The sequence below is a fragment of the Paramormyrops kingsleyae genome, chromosome 24 (genome assembly GCF_048594095.1).
Source record: "Paramormyrops kingsleyae isolate MSU_618 chromosome 24, PKINGS_0.4, whole genome shotgun sequence".
Classification (NCBI taxonomy): Eukaryota; Metazoa; Chordata; class Actinopteri; order Osteoglossiformes; family Mormyridae; genus Paramormyrops; species Paramormyrops kingsleyae.
In genome coordinates, this window is record NC_132820.1 from 12,382,237 (window position 1) to 12,401,909 (window position 19,673).

Sequence of the window (19,673 nt, forward strand, 5' to 3'; positions counted from 1 at the left end):
AGAAACCGGGGGAGATGGAGCATTAGGACGCACGCTCTCGTCCAGTGAACCTACACCGGCACGAGCGGTGGAGCGGTCGGCATCAAGAGGCGAGCTTACCTTACGAGGGTGAGGAACAGGCGGTTTTGGACCTGCCCTCGCCCTTTGTATGTTAGCATCCCGTTCTGCCTCCAACTCCAAAGCCCTAATTCGTAAGAGCTGGGCTTGGCAGTCCTGTTTCTTAATCTCCAGTTCGGTTTCTCGGAGTCGAATTGTGAGGAGAATCTCCTCCTTAGACGAGCCGGGACTTCCGGGATCCATGCGAACCCCTGGCACCGGGCCTTCTGCTTCCGCCGACGCAGGAGACCGGTGTGGGCAAGGTGCAACACCCGAAAGTTCACCTGGCTCGGGCAGAATACCTTGCATGACTAATTCGTCGTGCAGGACCCGCTTAATTTCCTGCTTCGACGCACAAATCGGGATTTTTACGTTGAAAAAGCCCGCAATGGCTACTAGCTCAGCTTTCCTGCAAGTTTCAAAGCGCTCCTTCGTGGGGTTCAGGGTAAACTCAAGCAAGTCAAAGGTAGCCATCATACAACCCCAAGTACACCAACTATTCCCACTAAAGTCAATCCGCCACGCAAACCCGAAAATAACGGAAAGACAACACAAAGGAATGACGAAATCCCAGACAGGACAATCCCAGACGAAACAATTCCCGGACAAAACAAACCCAAATGGGAATATCCCAGACAGGAAAATCCTGGATAGGAGGATCCTGGACTGGAAAATATCCCGGACGAGCCCCCAATTCTGTTACGACCCTGTCTAGGGGTTAGGGTGTAACAGAGGAAGGGAATGGGCAAAGGGGAACGAGGGGAACACAGGGTGTGGTGTACAAGGGAACACACGTGGACAAAGGGGATATTTTTATAGTTTTTTATATTTTATTCACGCAAGACAGACACAGAACAAATGATTTAGTGCAGAAAGACTCAGGAGTGATTATCGCCAAAATAAGAAACAAAAACCCACTTGTCCAACACAACCCAATTCTAGCTTAACTAAGTGTAAAACCAAACAACAAGTGATACTCCTAACTCCCTATCCAAAAACAGTCACAAAAATTTCCAAACAAAACCGGCAATCACTCCCTAAGCACCAAACAATCACACAAAACATACACACAGTAAAGCGTCAAAGTGAGAGGGGCGCGCGAAGACGTAAACCAAAAGCAAGCAAAAGATCGATAACCAGAAAATCAAGCAGACCGGGCGAAAGTACAGAAAGGGGTAAGGCAAAGAATCGGTAGTCGAGGAAATCAAAAGTCATACACAAATAATCAAACCAAAGAAAGCAATCCAACAATAGTTCAGAAATGAGCTAAGCTCTCGAAGGGTGTCCTGGACCGGCTCTTATCCTCCTCCGGACGGAAATGACGAAGGCCAAACAGGAACGAAGGCGGGGTCCGGAGGTGGAGGCGGGGCCAGGACAGGTCGAGCGGGCATGGTCGTGGGCGGAGTTCGAACGTGGAGGCGGGGTAAAAACAGCGGCACGTAACAAATGCAACTAGAAAACCCCTTGTCTCATGCTGTCTTGCCATGCTTCCCCGAAGATAATACTTGTTACAGTTCGCATCAGTTAGCATAGCACTGCGCTAGCAGACCATAGCTGCTCTGGGTAAAATTGTTCTAAAATACGTTACACAGCAAATGTGCAAGTGTTAAATTAACACTGCATACTGTTTATATTGGCCCACAGCATTCAGTGTTACCTATAATACTTTACAGTGTGCAGTAAGTTTTGTTTTTACAGTGTTAATATTTATTAATTCATATAGTGTTCAATTGACAACCTAGACTGTTAAGTCATCAGCTCCACATATTAGCCCCATTTCAATATGCACACAAGAAGTCATAAGGATCAGAAGAGCCACCCCAGATTCACCCACCATAATGAGAAAGACTCTGACCAAAAAAGACCAGCTTTTTCTTGTCTCATGTTAAAGTGTTGTTGGCTAAGTTCTGTCTGATCTTGAAGATTAAAGAGCTGTGGTTCTGGTGGTTTTCCACTGATTTGTGGTTTTATATATGTTGGTGTCTGGTCAAAGAAAGTTTTGTGGAGACGTACAGGACATGTCTCTAGAGTGATATGTATTTTAATGGGGTGGGGGTGCATTTGATTGCTAGTCTGGCCCTTGGATGATTAATATATGCGGAAAGGTGTTAGGACAGTTGTGATACCCTTTTCTTTGCAGCTCCTGGTACCGCCCACTCCACTGTAGACCAATGGTACTGGATGTATATTTGCATAGCATGACACGGTACTGTTTTTGACTTAATAGATTTTTTTTTTCAATCCACCGCGATTGTGATGAATAGGGCAAGAGAATAAAAACCACAGAAATGCCACTTGTGTGCTTGCCAATGACTAAATGAGATTAATTAGCCTATATGGTTTGACTAAAGGCAGCACTAGGTGGGAAGGAAATGGCTATGGAAAATCAGTATATTTTTTTTTCTCCTTTTCTAAGCCTGGGCTCTCTAGGTAAAGTATCCAAATCACATGCACCACTACAGTTAAGATTGCAGCACAAATACACCGCTCAGACCAACTAGCACACCCAAGTAGCACAATGTGGTGAAGACTAATATCAGTGCCATACCATCCTCAGTCGTGGTGGGTTTCAAAAATTAAGCTTAATTAAAATCTGAATATTAAATGAGCAAAATGATTTTATTTGTTCTTCCATCACAAGTTGTGGTCTAAAAGCAATAAGGCCACCACCCATTCTGGCTGCTTTAGCTGAAACACACTTCAACCATTACCAGAGCTCTCACCTTTTCGCAGCCCTGTTAAATAATTGTTATGCGGTTGAACACAGGCAAGTTTCGTAATCTGTGTTTGGTGGCTGGTGTTATACATTTCACACACATTAATACCACAAGCAGTTCATAGATGAACTTAACTGGTTCTTTCTTATACAAATACAAAAAACCTATTGGTCATGCTTAAATGAGAAAAGGCAATGTTGGTCTAAGTCTTTCTTATTATGGTGGGTTAGTAAAACACAGCAGCTGAATGCCCAAATGAGTTCAAATGAGTGCATATTAAAATGGGGCAGACATGGGCCACCCACTTTGTACTTGTGTGCCACCCATATTGGCTTGGCAACTCCAGGAAGAGGTGGCGACTTACTGACTTAACAGTCTATGTTGTCAACTGAACACTATAAGAGTTTTAAGAAATATTAACACTGTAAAAACAACACTCACTGCACACTGTAAAGTATTATAGGTAACACTGAATGCTGTGGGCCAATATAAACAGTATGCAGTGTTAATTTAACACTGGCACATTTGCTGTGTAACGTATTTTAGAACAATTTTACCCAGAGCAGCTATGGTCTGCTAGCGCAGTGCTATGCTAACTGATGCGAACTGTAACAAGTATTATCTTTGGGGAAGCATGGCAAGACAGCATGAGACAAGGGGTTTTCTAGTTGCATTTTACAAATGCAATACTACTTAGATACTGTATAGATATTGTATATAGCATATAGTACTGTATATAGTATTGTGCTGTACAATATAGATGTATTGAAATTGATTGACTGTACTCATATTTAAACCCTGCTGATCATACACACATATAATGCACACGATTATATTCCACTATTCAAATTGTTTTCTACTTGACTACTTTTGCAACATTTGCACAATTTCTGGATGTCTAAAATACCTATTGTATGCTTTCTGTGTTTAGAGTTGATATTTGTAATTTATTTATAAAAGTTCTTGTACTCAAGCAACAGGGTCCATGTGTTCTGTGTGGCTCAGTGGGTCAAGCCTGTGTGCCAATAATCACAAGGTCACTGGTTCAAATCCAGTCTCAGCATGTCTGTGGGTCCTTGAGCAAGGCCCTTAACCCCCAGCTTCCTGGGCACAGCCATGAGTGGCTGCCCTTCATGGACAACTTACTTACAAAGAGCAAGTTGAGGGAGACATAAAAGGCAGAATATTACAATGTAAACCCTGGAATTTGACAGGTATAAACTGTTTTTATAGCAACATAAATATGTTAATTAGACAGTTATAAACCGTAAAAAAAACAATTAAAATCCGTAAAATATACAGTACAGTGGGTGCAGTCCTGTAAAACCAATAACGTTGCTACCGTATTTTTGACGGTAAAGTTTTGGCAACCACAGCTGCCAGTTTTTTACCGTAAAATTTACGGTTTATTTTTTACAGTGTAAGTGCTGTGCTCAGTCGCCTAGTGCCTGAGCTCGGATCATACCAAAATTATGGGGAATTTACGACTCTGCGCTATGTGCTTCGAATATTGTGTGTAGTTTTTGTTTTATACAGTTGTCAGTCAGGCATCTAACTATGAAATAAATTACACTCCAAAAGACCCTGGGCTTCTGAAACAACAACCCGGGCTTAAGCCCAGTAAGCCACCCCCCCCGCTCCGCCAATGCTCAGGCCTCTTCCACATTGCACTTATATACCTCTTACCTATCACTTATGTATAGATTATGTACAGCTGAACATTTCATATATTTTTTATTTTATTATTTTTCTTATTTTTTCTATATTTTGTTACTCTCTTATCAAGCACAGCTGCTCAGAGTGACCAGGGTTACGTTCCACTACATGTTGTATGTGTACAACTGTGTACGTGACGAATAAACCTTTTGAATCTTCAATCTTCAATCTTGAATTTTCGTAAAGTACAAATTCCGACCTTCCTGGCAATATATCACATGTGCTGGGGCCTCACTTCTACGTGCCACTTCCGTGGACTTTTAGTTTAAGATTATAGATAGCAGCTTCCCCATGGTTACAGTGTACAGGGCGAAGTGCACATTTAGAAATCCTGCCCTGGGAAGTTCCATGCATTTCCGTATAGTACAAATTGCCAGCTTTCCGGCAGTATATCACATGTCCCAGGGCAGGATTTCTACGTGCCACTTCCGTGGACTTTTAGTTGAAGATTATTTATGCAAGCTTCCCCATGGTTACATTGTACAGGGCGAAGTGCACATTTAGAAATCCTGCCCTGGGAAGTTCCATGCATTTCCGTATAGTACAAATTGCCAGCTTTCCGGCAATATATCACATGTCCCAGGGCAGGATTTCTACGTGCCACTTCCGTGGACTTTTAGTTGAAGATTATTTATGCCAGCTTCCCCATGGTTACAGTGTACAGGGCGAAATGCACATTTAGAAATCCTGCCCCGGGCACTTTCATGCATTTTCGTATAGTACAAATTGCCAGCTTTCCGGCAGTATATCACGTGTCCCAGGGCAGGATTTCTACGTGCCACTTCCGTGGACTTTTAGTTGAAGATTATTTATGGCAGCTTCCCCATGGTTACAGTGTACAGGGCGAAATGCACATTTAGAAATCCTGCCCTGGGAAGTTCCATGCATTTCCGTATAGTACAAATTGCCAGCTTTCCGGCAATATATCACATGTCCCAGGGCAGGATTTCTACGTGCCACTTCCGTGGACTTTTAGTTGAAGATTATTTATGGCAGCTTCCCCATGGTTACAGTGTACAGGGCGAAGTGCACATTTAGAAATCCTGCCCTGGGAAGTTCCATGCATTTCCGTATAGTACAAATTGCCAGCTTTCCGGCAATATATCACATGTCCCAGGGCAGGATTTCTACGTGCCACTTCCATGTTTCAATATAACAGATGCTTTAATTGCAAAATCCTTTTTATTGTATTTATTTCGTGTATTAATTCTGATAAAATGGCTTGTAGAGTGGCAACCACGTTTCTTCGTAGATATTTCACAGGAGTGCTTTCAAGCTGTACAGTATAGCTGTACTTATATGAGAAAATTTAATCAGATAACACCAAAACAGTTCAATGGTGCTTGGATGTGAGATCTACAGAAATACAGAATTACAATAAAATACTGACATGTTTGGTGAAAGACATATTTATTTATTTATTTATTTATTATGATTTATTTTATTCGTCAGGAACAGGCATCCATGAACAGTGACGTTGGTAGCCATGGACATCCACATCTGTCTGACGGGACAAGAGAGGGGAAAAAATGCAGATTATCCTCGACCAGAGAACGCTCAACAGATAATATATAGAACATTTTCACATGTTTAACAAATTAACAATGAAATTAATGTTAACATTAAGAACAATACGATTTCGGACATCCGTATTGTACTGACTGCGCAGTTGCACCGCAATGCTGAGCTCCTCCTTTGGTTTACGTTCGGCGGAATCCGGCGGAATCCGCATTTTACCCTCACCCCGACGAAATACTCAGTCTTCCATGAAATGAATGAGCCTGGACGCTTTATCCTTATAGCAGATTTATGAGCGCGATGCAAGTGGTAAAAAACTGTAATACAATTCAAACAACAGTACGTCAGGACTAGATAACATATACAATACTTAGTCATACACAAACAACTAACAATTCTACTTACAGGCTATTTTTGTAGACAGGGTCTGAAGAGAAAGATCTGCTACCTTTGCGCGCCTTGCTAAAGCTGAACTCAAAAGGAGGAGTTTTCGGTGCCCTTTGAACTCAAGGGGGCTGGACTTGTTCTCGATGTAATAAACTGACACGTAGGTTGGCACTACCACAACCGGTCGACAGGTGGCAGCAAACTGCTATAATTAACATTACTAAACACACAATACCTGCACCGTGTCTAAATGATGTAATGAATCCAGAACAATATCCAAGTCATTTTGCTAAAGAATTACAGTCCTTCACTATTATCAAGAAAACATTCAGCTGTCTTGGTGAGTTATATATTTTGCATGTATGATATTTTTCTGCAGTTAACACTGTTGAGTGCTAAAAGCTCTTTGAAGAGCAAAATTCCTTATTAAACATGTGGCATTTGGACGTTTACCACAGATGCATATTGGGGGAACTATTCTCCAGGCTTTTCCATGTTGAAAGAGGTTCTCTTTGATACTGTCCAGGGAAGCAACTTCAGTGGGTTATTAGAGGAAGAGCTTTCATAATCTTGAGTGTTGATGCTGTTTAATGTCTCCTCTAAAGAATGAAGTATCCTTAGTAGGTTAACAGATTAAAGCCAGTGGTTGATGAATATTTTATGCCTGCTTATTTTATGAAGAGCTAGAAGAGGTGTATAGAAGTTATAAAAAGCATATTAGACAGTGCAGACAATGCAAAGCACTAGACTGGACAGAAAAGTCCTCTTTATTTTTGTTGTATTTGGGATAAAAAGTGCAAGATGCTGTTGCTTCTTTTGCCACAGAGGACCTCAACAAACAGAAATGAGACCCTGGGGTTACAGTGTAAATAGTTGAAATAACACAAAAAGTCTGAATATGCTCCATTTCCATTGATGCGTATCAAGATATAGCAATAAAAATGACATTAAAGATGGTGGAATTGCATTACCCAAGTATTTTAATACTGGTTAAATATTACAGCTCCAAATACAGTCAAACCTCCCTTATCCAGGCAGAATGGGACCAAGGGGTGCCCGTAAGTAAGAAATGCCCGTAAGTAAGAAATGCTCGTAAGTAAGAAATGCCCGTAAGTAAGAAATGCATGAGGTGCAAGGCTTATAGTAGGATGTTATTTCAGTCTGGACTAGTGAATCATCCCGGTTTATTCTTGCAGTGGTCATCCAGTTTTTAACCGGCATCAAGTGAGCTGGAGGATTTTTTCTTTACTCTTCCAAATATCGCCTACAGTAGACTTAGCCACTCCAAAATGGTGTACTACGGTGGCCTGTACTATGAAGCGAGGTTACTGGCTTATCAGGGTAACTTATTGGATTTAAGGTACCACATTTTAAATGGACTTCATATTCGTTCACTTACATTTTCTTTAGATTACATGTAAAGAAAACAAAAGAAATGTTAATAGATTTTAGTAAGAAAGGCGTAAGGGTTTCTCGGTCCAAGATTAATGGGGAACAGATTGAGCGGGTCTCATCTTACAAATATTTAGAAATTGAAATAGACAATAAATTGTGTTTTAATTATTGTGCACAGAACAATAGTTTGCAGAGTGTCCTGTCCTTTGGGTTAATTTGTACCTTTGGAAATATGCATGCACAGGATCGTAAGAAATTGCAGCATTTTATCAAATTAGCCAGTAGGGTCATTGGAGTTGACCAGGTATCTGCAGCTCAGCTGTACAATGAGCATATTATGGAAAAGATGAAACAAATTTTAGATGATCCTACACATCCTCTGTTCTCGAAGTTTGTCAGAAGTAACAGGTCGAATGGCAGAATTCTGCAGAGAGTAATCAGAACAACAAGGTATCATAAGTCATTTGTGCCAACAGCAATTAGACTGCACAACAACAGACCAAGTATATCTGTTGTACCTTAATTTTACCCTTTTGCATGTCTATTCAACTTTATTTATTCGCTTGCCTTCTCTGTATTTTTGTCGTGTACAATGTGGTATGTTTACTGTCTGTTTGCATTGTGAGACGTGCAATGTTGACCATATGAATTTCCCCTGGGGGGATAATAAAGTTTACCTTGACCTTGACCTTGATTTTGCCCAGACTACCTTAAATCCGACAAGTTACCCCGATAAGCCAGTAAACCCGCTTCGTAGTACAGGCCCCGGGTTTATTTGTTCTGTGTCCGTGGTGTGTCAATAAAAACAGAAAAATATTAAACAAAATACCCTTTTTGTCCACGTATGTTCCCTTGTCCATCACACCCTGTTCCTCCCTTACTCCACATCCCCTTTCCCTTTCACTCTTACACCCCAACCCAAGACTGGGGCTCCTAACAACAGCTGCTGGTTGTGTAAAATTAATTTGCGCATGCTGGTGCCTAGAGCTGCCCGGTAGAGGGAGGTGCCTGTATATTGGAGGTCCGGATAAGGGAGGTTTGACTATTTACTCTGCAGAGTGCAGCTTCATGGTTAGTCTGGTACTGACTGTTGATCATGCTGGTCTTGGGAAGTTGGGGCTTGGATGTTTCATCCTCCAGGGATAAAAGGAAGGGGTGTGAGGTTCAAGCAGTGCTACAGTGCATGATGTAGAAGGTCTCTTGCAGTTTGTGTACTTGCATACACACCTGGAAGGATGACAGGTCCGTGCAACGAAATGACGGTCATGTGGTTGCTTGGCTGAGACAGTCTATCTATGCATCCTGCCAGTCAAACGTTTTGGCACACACTTACATTTCCTCACTTAACATTGACTAAATTGTATGTTGTATGTTCACCATTTGAGTATCTTTATTAGCAATGTCATATCTTTGATGAATCAAAGTCACCTCCTCTAGCAGTTATAACAGCAGAGAAAATATGAGGCATTCTTTCTACAAGGGACATTAAATACCGCTCTGTTTCATGGGATGGGACAGTTACAGTAACTACTGCATTTTAACATTAAAAGACTGTCACGGCGATAAGCGCCCGGAGCGCTGACAAACGCAGAAGAAGCCAGGATTCGGGGAACACGGGGTTTAATCAGACGAAAAGGCAGGCAATAACGCATAGACAATACAATGACCGGACTGGGGAAACAAACGGAACCGCGGACTAAATACAATGGACTAATTGACAACGATCGGGAACAGCTGGTAAACACGGGGAATCCACATGGGGTTAATGAGGGGGCGTGACACACGAGAGGAGCGGACGAGCGGGGCAGGACAAAGACAGCCTTGAATTTGATTATGCCATGAGCACACAAAAAGTTAATAGGGTGTCAGACATGCACTGTTACGCACTCTTTCCATGTTATAAAGGATACTTGTTTTATTTATATTTTCATTTATACAGTAGTTCTTATATTAACTTTCCAATGCTTAACAAGAATAAAAAACCTGCAGTTTATGAAATAAATGGGTAAGTGGTAAAACCTTGTGGTCTGTAAACACTGACTGGTAGTCTGTCTATCTATCTGTATGTCTCTTTTGAGAGAAAAATTGACTAGAGGGATATTTTTGTATTCAGCTTTGGAATGTATTTTCATATAAATAGAGGGTGTGCAAAGTGCAAAAGCTACCTGCCTGCAGAATACAAACTACATGAAGTATATATGTGGACGCCCACCTTGCGACACGTATGCAGTTTGCACCTTGCAAGCACACATATATTTCATATAGTACACCCTCTACCTCCTAGCATGAGGTCATATCCCACATCCCCCACCTCTTTATAGCTTCTTTGTGGTGTTCCTGCCCTTTCTGGTAAGCGTGCTCCAAACTTACTTGCAACACTGAGGTTAACTCTTAATTATCTTTAGTTTATTCCTGGGTGTCAGCTGCCAAATAAAATACATTCCAAAGCTGAATACAAAAATATCCCTTTAGTCAATTTTTCTCTCACACTGTCTGTCTGTCTTTCTGTCTGCATGACTGCCCATTCAGCACAGGATCATCACCATCCTGGACCTCTTCCAAAAATTGTATGTTCACCATTTGAGTACCTTTATTAGCAATGTCATATCTTTGATGAATCAAAGTCACCTCCTCTAGCATTTATAACAGCAGAGAAAATATGAGGCATTCTTTCTACAAGGAACATTAAATACCGCTCTGTTTCATGGGATGGGACAGTTACAGTAACTACTGCATTTTAACATTAAAAGACTGTCACGGCGATAAGCGCCCGGAGCGCTGACAAACGCAGAAGAAGCCAGGATTCGGGGAACACGGGGTTTAATCAGACGAAAAGGCAGGCAATAACGCATAGACAATACAATGACCGGACTGGAGAAACAAACGGAACCGCGGACTAAATACAATGGACTAATTGACAACGATCGGGAACAGCTGGTAAACAAGGGGAATCCACATGGGGTTAATGAGGGGGCGTGACACACGAGAGGAGCGGACGAGCGTGGCAGGACAAAGACAGCCTTGAATTTGATTATCATTATGCCATGAGCACACAAAAAGTTAATACGGTGTCAGACATGCACAGTTACGCACTCTTTCCATGTTATAAAGGATACTTGTTTTATTTATATTTTCATTTATAGTTCTTATATTAACTTTCCAATGCTTAACAAGAATAAAAAACCTGCAGTTTATGAAATAAATGGGTAAGTGGTAAAGCCTTGTGGTCTGTAAACACTGACTGGTAGTCTGTCTATCTATCTGTATGTCTCTTGTGAGAGAAAAATTGACTAGAGGGATATTTTTGTATTCAGCTTTGGAATGTATTTTTACATAAATAGAGGGTGTGCAAAGTGCAAAAGCTACCTGCCTGCAGAATACAAACTACATGAAGTATATGCACTGTAAAAAAAAAATGTTCAGCCAACTCAAAAATTCAAGGCAACATGCTGCAATACATTTTTGAGTTAAGCTAGCCAACTCAATTACAGAAGTTTAACAAACCTATAGACAGAGGTTCAGCTAACTTTGACTTCAGAGTTAAGGCAACACTGTAATACAAGTTAGATTAATTTAGGTACAAAGTTTCAATGAACTTGGATTGTTAAATTGTCAACACTATTTTGCAATTTCGATTAACATAGGTACAGAGGTTTAGTCAACTTTGTTTGAGGAGTCAAATGAAATACCTCCTGAGACCCAAGGAAAAAAGTGTCCTTCAATTGTAGGTTATTTGTCTTTGGAGGAAATAAGACATCTTACAATTTAGATTTTTTCAAATTTATTCTTATTTTAATTTCACAGCATGTCCTCTTTAGTGCACAACAAGAATAAATACGTTTCCCAACATCAGTGAAAAAATAAATGCAAAAATTCAATGTCCACTACAATGGACATAAATGAATAGGTCGGGTCTCAGGAGGTTAAATAAACCTGCCTTGTTTAGATGACATTTTAAGAGTTAATGTTTTCATTAACTTTTTTAAATAGCAAGATTCAACTGTAATATTTCAAGTTGCCTTGTTTAGAGTAATAAAAAACTTATATTACCATTAGAACCCACTGAAAAAAGTGTCACAAGTTTCACGTAGGATTGATATATAATTTTCTGTAATGTGTTCAACTTTAATTTTTTAGCTGCCCCATTTTAATATGCGCACAACAAGTCATGAGGATCAGAAGAGCTATCCCAGATTTACCCACCATCATGAGAAAGACTCTGCCCGAAAAGGACCTTACAGCTTTTTCTTTTCTTATATTGAACTTTTGCTGGTTCAGTTCTGACTGATCTTGGAGGTTAGAGAGCTGTGGTCCTGGTGGTTTTATAGCATGTTGACATCAAGACAGATGAAAAACTCTAAGAGATGTACTGGGTGTGTCTCCAGCGTGATATGTATTTGATTGCAGGTCCCACCCTTCCATGATTAACATATTTGGAAAGGTTTCAGGACAATTTCTGTGCAGCTCGTGGTACCACCCACTCCCCTTTAGACCAATGGTGCTGGATGTATATTTGCATAGTATGATACAGTACTGTCTTTGACTTAAGATTTTTTTTAATCCACCATGATTGTGATGAATAGGGCAAGAGAACAAAAACCACATAAATGGCTTGAGTCTGCTTGCCAGTGACTTGTTCAGATGGAGTGTCTTCTGTGGTTTAGAGAAAATGATATGGAAAATGACTTGCTTTGCTTTTATTCACAGCCAAGACTCTAGGAAATGCATCCAGACCAAATGTACCTCCATAACTGACATACTTAGAAAGAATGTGCTGCAAAGCATGATGAGATTTCTTGGGGGATGCAAACATCAGTACTTAAACAACTAGTATACATTAAATGTGGCAAAGACTAATATCAGTGCCATACCATCCTCAATTGTGGTGGGTTTCTAAAAATTAAGCTTAATGAAAATCTGAATATTAAATGAGCAAAATGATTTCATTGGTTTTCCAATCCAAGTTGTGGTCTAAAGACAAAATGTACTGTTTCTGGCCACTGTATCTTGTTTATAGCTATTTATACAAGGATGCAACAATGTGTTGTAATAAAGTGGACTGTTGCAGTAAACTGGCTTTTGGGTTATTTAGTTCTTTCAAATTATATTTATTAGTTGAGAATGAGCAGTTTTATTGGTTCTAAGTGCAAAAATCTAATGTATTAGATTGACTACTTTAAGTTGAACTGACTTGAAAAAATTATATTAACCAAACTTGAAAAAAGTTTGAATAAATGAAGTAATATTTTAAGTTGATCCAATGTTTCCTTTTTAGCCTGTAGGTTCTAATGGTAATATGTTTTTAGTACTCTAAACAAGGCAACTTGAAATATTACAGTTGAATCTTGCTATTTAAAAAAGTTAATGAAAACAGTAACTCTTAAAATGTCACCTAAACAAGGCAGGTTTATTTAAATTTACTTTGACTCCTCAAACAAAGTTGACTAAACCTCTGTACCTATGTTAATAGAACTTGCAAAATAGTGTTGACAATTTAACAATCTAAGTTTATTGAAACTTTGTACCTAGGTTAATCTAACTTGTATTAGTGTTGCCTTAACTCTTAAGTCAAAGTTAGCTGAACCTCTGTCTATAGGTTTGTTGAACTTTTGTAACTGAGTTGACTTAACTCAAAAATGTATTGCAGCATGTTGCCTTGAATTTTTGAGTTGACTGAACATTTTTTTTACAGTGTAGGTTAATCTAACTTGTATTAGTGTTGCCTTAACTTTTAAGTCAAAGTTAGCTGAACCTCTGTCTATAGGTAATTTGTTGAACTTTTGTAACTGAGTTGACTTAACTCAAAAATGTATTGCAGCATGTTGCCTTGAATTTTTGAGTTGGCTGAACATTTTTTTTTTTTACAGTATGTGTGGACGCCCACCTTGCGACACGTATGCAGTTTGCACCTTGCAAGCACACATATATTTCATATAGTACACCCTCTATCTCCTAGCATGAGGTCATATCCTACATCCCCCACCTTTTTATACAGTAGTTTCTTTGTGGTGTTCCTGCCCTTTCTGGTAAGTGTGCTCCAAACTTACTTGCAACACTGAGGTTAACTCTTAATTATCTTTAGTTTATTCCTGGGTGTCAGCTGCCAAATGAAATACATTCCAAAGCTGAATACAAAAATATCCCTTTAGTCAATTTTTCTCTCACACTGTCTGTCTGTCTTTCTGTCTGCATGACTGCCCATTCAGCACAGGATCATCACCATCCTGGACCTCTTCCAAAAATTGTATGTTCACCATTTGAGTACCTTTATTAGCAATGTCATATCTTTGATGAATCAAAGTCACCTCCTCTAGCAGTTATAACAGCAGACACATACAGTATATTTCATATAGTACACCCTCTATCTCCTAGCATGAGGTCATATCCCACATCCCCCACCTTTTTATACAGTAGTTTCTTTGTGGTGTTCCTGCCCTTTCTGGTAAGTGTGCTCCAAACTTACTTGCAACACTGAGGTTAACTCTTAATTATCTTTAGTTTATTCCTGGGTGTTTGCTGCCAAATGAAATACATTCCAAAGCTGAATACAAAAATATCCCTTTAGTCAATTTTTCTCTCACACTGTCTGTCTGTCTTTCTGTCTGCATGACTGCCCATTCAGCACAGGATCATCACCATCCAGGACCTCTTCCAAAAATTGTATGTTCACCATTTGAGTACCTTTATTAGCAATGTCATATCTTTGATGAATCAAAGTCACCTCCTCTAGCAGTTATAACAGCAGAGAAAATATGAGGCATTCTTTCTACAAGGGACATTAAATACCGCTCTGTTTCATGGGATGGGACAGTTACAGTAACTACTGCATTTTAACATTAAAAGACTGTCACGGCGATAAGCGCCCGGAGCGCTGACAAACGCAGAAGAAGCCAGGATTCGGGGAACACGGGGTTTAATCAGACGAAAGGGCAGGCAATAACGCATAGACAATACAATGACCGGACTGGGGAAACAAACGGAACCGCGGACTAAATACAATGGACTAATTGACAACGATCGGGAACAGCTGGTAAACACGGGGAATCCACATGGGGTTAATGAGGGGGCGTGACACACGAGAGGAGCGGACGAGCGGGGCAGGACAAAGACAGCCTTGAATTTGATTATGCCATGAGCACACAAAAAGTTAATAGGGTGTCAGACATGCACTGTTACGCACTCTTTCCATGTTATAAAGGATACTTGTTTTATTTATATTTTCATTTATAGTTCTTATATTAACTTTCCAATGCTTAACAAGAATAAAAAACCTGCAGTTTATGAAATAAATGGGTAAGTGGTAAAACCTTGTGGTCTGTAAACACTGACTGGTAGTCTGTCTATCTATCTGTATGTCTCTTTTGAGAGAAAAATTGACTAGAGGGATATTTTTGTATTCAGCTTTGGAATGTATTTTCATATAAATAGAGGGTGTGCAAAGTGCAAAAGCTACCTGCCTGCAGAATACAAACTACATGAAGTATATATGTGGATGCCCACCTTGCGACACGTATGCAGTTTGCACCTTGCAAGCACACATATATTTCATATAGTACACCCTCTACCTCCTAGCATGAGGTCATATCCCACATCCCCCACCTCTTTATAGCTTCTTTGTGGTGTTCCTGCCCTTTCTGGTAAGCGTGCTCCAAACTTACTTGCAACACTGAGGTTAACTCTTAATTATCTTTAGTTTATTCCTGGGTGTTTGCTGCCAAATGAAATACATTCCAAAGCTGAATACAAAAATATCCCTTTAGTCAATTTTTCTCTCACACTGTCTGTCTGTCTTTCTGTCTGCATGACTGCCCATTCAGCACAGGATCATCACCATCCTGGACCTCTTCCAAAAAGCACAGGGCCAGGGGACACCATGGAGGAGTACGCTCCAGGAGAGCATTCATCTCTCTAACACATCTTATTACCAAATGTTCCCCACAGTGTAATAAAAACCTGTTTTTTTTTTTGACGTTGTGGGGACCATTTTTCAGGTATCAACAAAGACTCCAATCAAAAAAGTAAAAATGCCAAAAGTCTCATATTTTGTTTGGTTACTTATGGTTAAGGTTAGGGCTGAGTAGGGGTTAAGGTCATTATGTTGTGATAAGAGTTTTCCCCATAGAAATGAACGGCGAGTTCCCACAAAGATATAATTACAAACCTGTGTGTGTGTGTGTGTGGATTAGTTCACATATAGTTTGCCGTTGGTCACATGTATCTGTCGGTGACCTAGGGACCCACATCCCCACATTTATCCTTAAAATACACCTCTTTCTTACACTTTCAGGTGCATCTTCCTGGTGTAATCCAGCAAACCCAGTATACAATGGATCGTAACAGGAGCATGGATGGTAAGCATTAAAACTACCATTTAGCACCTTCGGTTTGCCCTGCTTCCTGAGACAGAAATTCTACTGCATTCTTTTCTCTGGTATTATTGAGCTGGTGTCATGAACTCAGGCGGTTCTGGCATGACGGCGGGGCATCGTGCAAACAGGAAAAGGAAGGTAGATGATCCACTTGCGGCGCACTTGAAAAAGGAGCCTATTAACAGAAACTGAAAACACGGCGAACACTACAAAACAAAATGGACCACGAGGGGTCAGAAGGCAAAATAGGGAAAAACAAAAACTAACTACAAAGGGTTAGGGCAACAAGGAGCAGGCAGGCAAGGAACAAAATACAAAAATTAAACAACACAGAGGAACTTCTAACATTATGAACCACCTACTGAAGAGCACATGAACTACACCTAATGACCAACTACACCTAATGACCAACTACACCTAATGACCAACTACACCTAATGACCAACTACACCTAATGACCAACTACACCTAATGACCAACTACACCTAATGACCAACTACACCTAATGACCAACTACACCTAATGAACTACAATGACCCACTGGGGAACTGAACTAAGGCAGGGACTTAAGTACAGAGGGATAACGAGAATAACGCAGGACAGGTGAGAACAATTAACAAGGGTTGGTAAACAGGCAACAGGTGAAACTAATAAACTAAATCATGAAACTCAAACTAGGAAATCTAACACTAGGGGAATAGCAGACCGGTAAAACACAACTAAGGGCACAAAGCAAAAACCAAAACCGAATACAAATCACAAAACACAGGAACTAGAAAAACTGATACAAATGAAACACTAGAGAATAAAAATCTACAAAATACAAAAACAGAGGAGGACTTGAACACACGAGTGAGGGGTTGACAGGTAGCCTCACTGAGCTATGCAGCTGTCTGGGAAGCAGGGGAAACACACTAAAGGCTGAAAACACGGAGGACAGGACGGCCAGCGACACCATAGACATTGGTGTTTATAGGCTGCCTGAAATTAGCCATTATATGTTTTTTTTGAATAAGTGCATGTTACTGTGCTATATACAATATGTGTTCGCTTGTTATCCTGAAGAGGAGAAGCACTGGCTGAGATGTCCAATGGAAATGTATGGAAGTGTCTTTTTAAAATGAAGCAAGTACTGAACTATTTGTTGTACTGTACTTACATTTAAGGTATTTTTAACTAACAGTCAAAATCTCTGAAGACCTTTGATTCTCTTGTACGTTATTCCTGTTTCTTTCCAGGAGCATCTAGTGAGTGGAGGATTGTGCTGGTGGGAAAAACTACATCTGGAATCAGCACAGCAGGAAATATAATACTGGGAAAGGCAGCATTTGAATGTAAAGCATCTCCCAATTCAATTACAAAAACGTGTGCCCAAGAAAGTGGCACCGTTCATGGGAAGAGAGTCATCGTCATCGACACTCCAGGTGTCATAAACAATGTGAAATGCCAGGAATATATTGATTGTGAGCTAGGATTGTGCCTTTTTAAGTATGCCCCCGGCCCACATGCCTTTGTCCTTGTCCTAAAATTACATAATGAAACGAAAGAGGATGTAGAGGCTGTGAAGAAGATTAAGGATTTGTTTGGGCAGAATTTCCTGAAGTACACAGTTGTCCTCTTCACCTGCGGTGATCGGCTTGACAAAAACGAGACCATTAAAGAGTATATAGAAAATAAAGGTCAAAAATTTCTGAAGGAACTTGTTCTTGAGTGTGGAGGCCGAGTCCATGTCATTGATGAGGACTGGAGTGAAGAAAATGTGAGTAGAGATAAGGAAAGAAGCAACAGCTTCCAGATTGAACAGCTCTTTGCGAGTATAGAGACGATAGTGAAAAACAATGGAGGGCATCCCTTTAAAAATAAGCAACTTCAAGACGTTTCATGGGAGATTAAGAAAGAGGCCCAGCAATTACTGCTGATGAGGCAAAGTGAGATTGACTGGAAAGAGCTGCCAGAGAAAAAGTTAAAAGAGGAAGAACAACAGATTTGGAAGAAAGCCACCGAAATGAAGGGGGAAAGGAAGAGTTGTATTGTATTCTGATGGGAGCAGTAGCTACAAAGGTGTTAGTGGGCGTAGTTGGGGGAATTTGAGTTTCTTAATCATTAATAAGAATAGGACTATGTGTAGGAATCAATACCCATTTTACTGTTTGGCAAGTAGATTTTGTTTTGCAGTTAAGGCAGTATATATAACCTTCATTCATTGCAATGCAACAGGATTAAGCTTGGCATATTTTATATTCTGACCAACCTCCTACGTACAGTTTAATCGGTGTGTGATAATGACTCTGGGTTAGATGGTAAACAACCATGTGACTAAAGGTCTTGGCAGAAAGACAGATGTTGGTCAGGTTTAATAGGGTTGGGGCCAGCTTGGAGCCAACAAGGAGCAAATGTAAATATGAAGGGATGGAGCCAGGTGATTGATACATTAATCTCCTGTCCAGCCCAGGGTATCACAGAGAGATTACAGGCTGGCTGACCCAAACCCACTGTTCTGCCTTCTGGATACATTTTGCCTTATGAGCTCCCTAGAAGTTCTTGGTCTTAAAGGGAGAGCTTAAGGTAGAATTAATGTTACACCTTCCCCAGATTGCTAGTCAGGGAGCTGAATTAACCTTTCAAACGAGATTCAAACTTTTAACTTCAATGTGAGCAACCCCTAAATTTGTTCAAAAATTGTCTAGTAAATTTTAAACATTTTCTGATGTCAAAGAACAAAACTATGGGGTGAAAGCAAGAAATTTCAGAAGTTGATTTTTAAGGACCACCCTGCCGTATGTTGGATATAATCTGAATGGATAACATTCAGGCTGAACCCTCAGCTTTGATGAAGAGCTGAAAATAACAGTGAAATGAACGATGCAGCGATAGTTTGTTTGAGCCCCTCTGGTACAGAGAAGAAGCTGGGTGACATGTCAGAACAAGCTTTAAAGAACATTTCCGGAGCTCCATAAATAACTGCGGGCTACTTTGCTCATATGCTGCTTTTAGACAAAAGCTGTTAGAAACTAACTTAGTGGAAATGTGTACACAAGGCTTTGCATGAGGAAACATTTTGTCTGACTTTGTTATGGTGAAATTGTTTCTCTTAACTTCTAAATTACAGTTTTTTTCAGTCGCTAAAAAGCATTTGTCCAACCAAGTGTCACATTTTCAAAACTCTTAATACAATGTGCACAGCATCGGCCTGTTGTGGCCATACCATTCACAAATTTCATGTCATTTTCACACAATATGCAGTCAGTCAACACATTTCTACAATGCTTACATTTTCTTAACAGACAAGCCTCCAAAATTATGGATCGTTTTTGTCTTATTTACAAATGTTAACACACAACATACCACAATAAAAACAACAACATTACAAACCTTAGCTACAGTATAAAACCTCTACTTCTGCAATAACATCAGCTCAAAAACAGCACATCAGCTCTAAAAAAAGCTAATAATTAACAAACAATTCAATAATTGA

At 40.1% G+C, this 19,673-nt stretch overlaps 1 protein-coding gene and 2 long non-coding RNA genes across 3 annotated transcripts in view; 2 read left to right on the plus strand and 1 right to left on the minus strand.

The window, feature by feature from the left end:
* The window catches only part of LOC140582328 (uncharacterized), a 160,697-nt gene that overhangs the window by 94,719 nt on the left and 46,305 nt on the right, over window positions 1-19,673 (plus strand). The window lies entirely within an intron of this gene.
* On the minus strand, window positions 5,923-6,553 carry LOC140582326 (uncharacterized). Its single transcript, XR_011985259.1, has 3 exons — window positions 6,453-6,553; window positions 6,192-6,364; window positions 5,923-6,033 (listed from the first exon to the last, which is right to left on the minus strand). It is a non-coding gene; the product is annotated as an uncharacterized lncRNA (long non-coding RNA).
* On the plus strand, window positions 6,644-18,677 carry LOC111860916 (GTPase IMAP family member 5-like). The gene is made up of 3 exons (XM_072706868.1): window positions 6,644-6,774; window positions 16,117-16,180; window positions 17,437-18,677. Exons 2-3 carry the CDS (start codon window positions 16,156-16,158, stop codon window positions 18,237-18,239), a joined length of 828 nt encoding a protein of 275 aa, XP_072562969.1. The 5' UTR covers window positions 6,644-6,774; window positions 16,117-16,155; the 3' UTR covers window positions 18,240-18,677.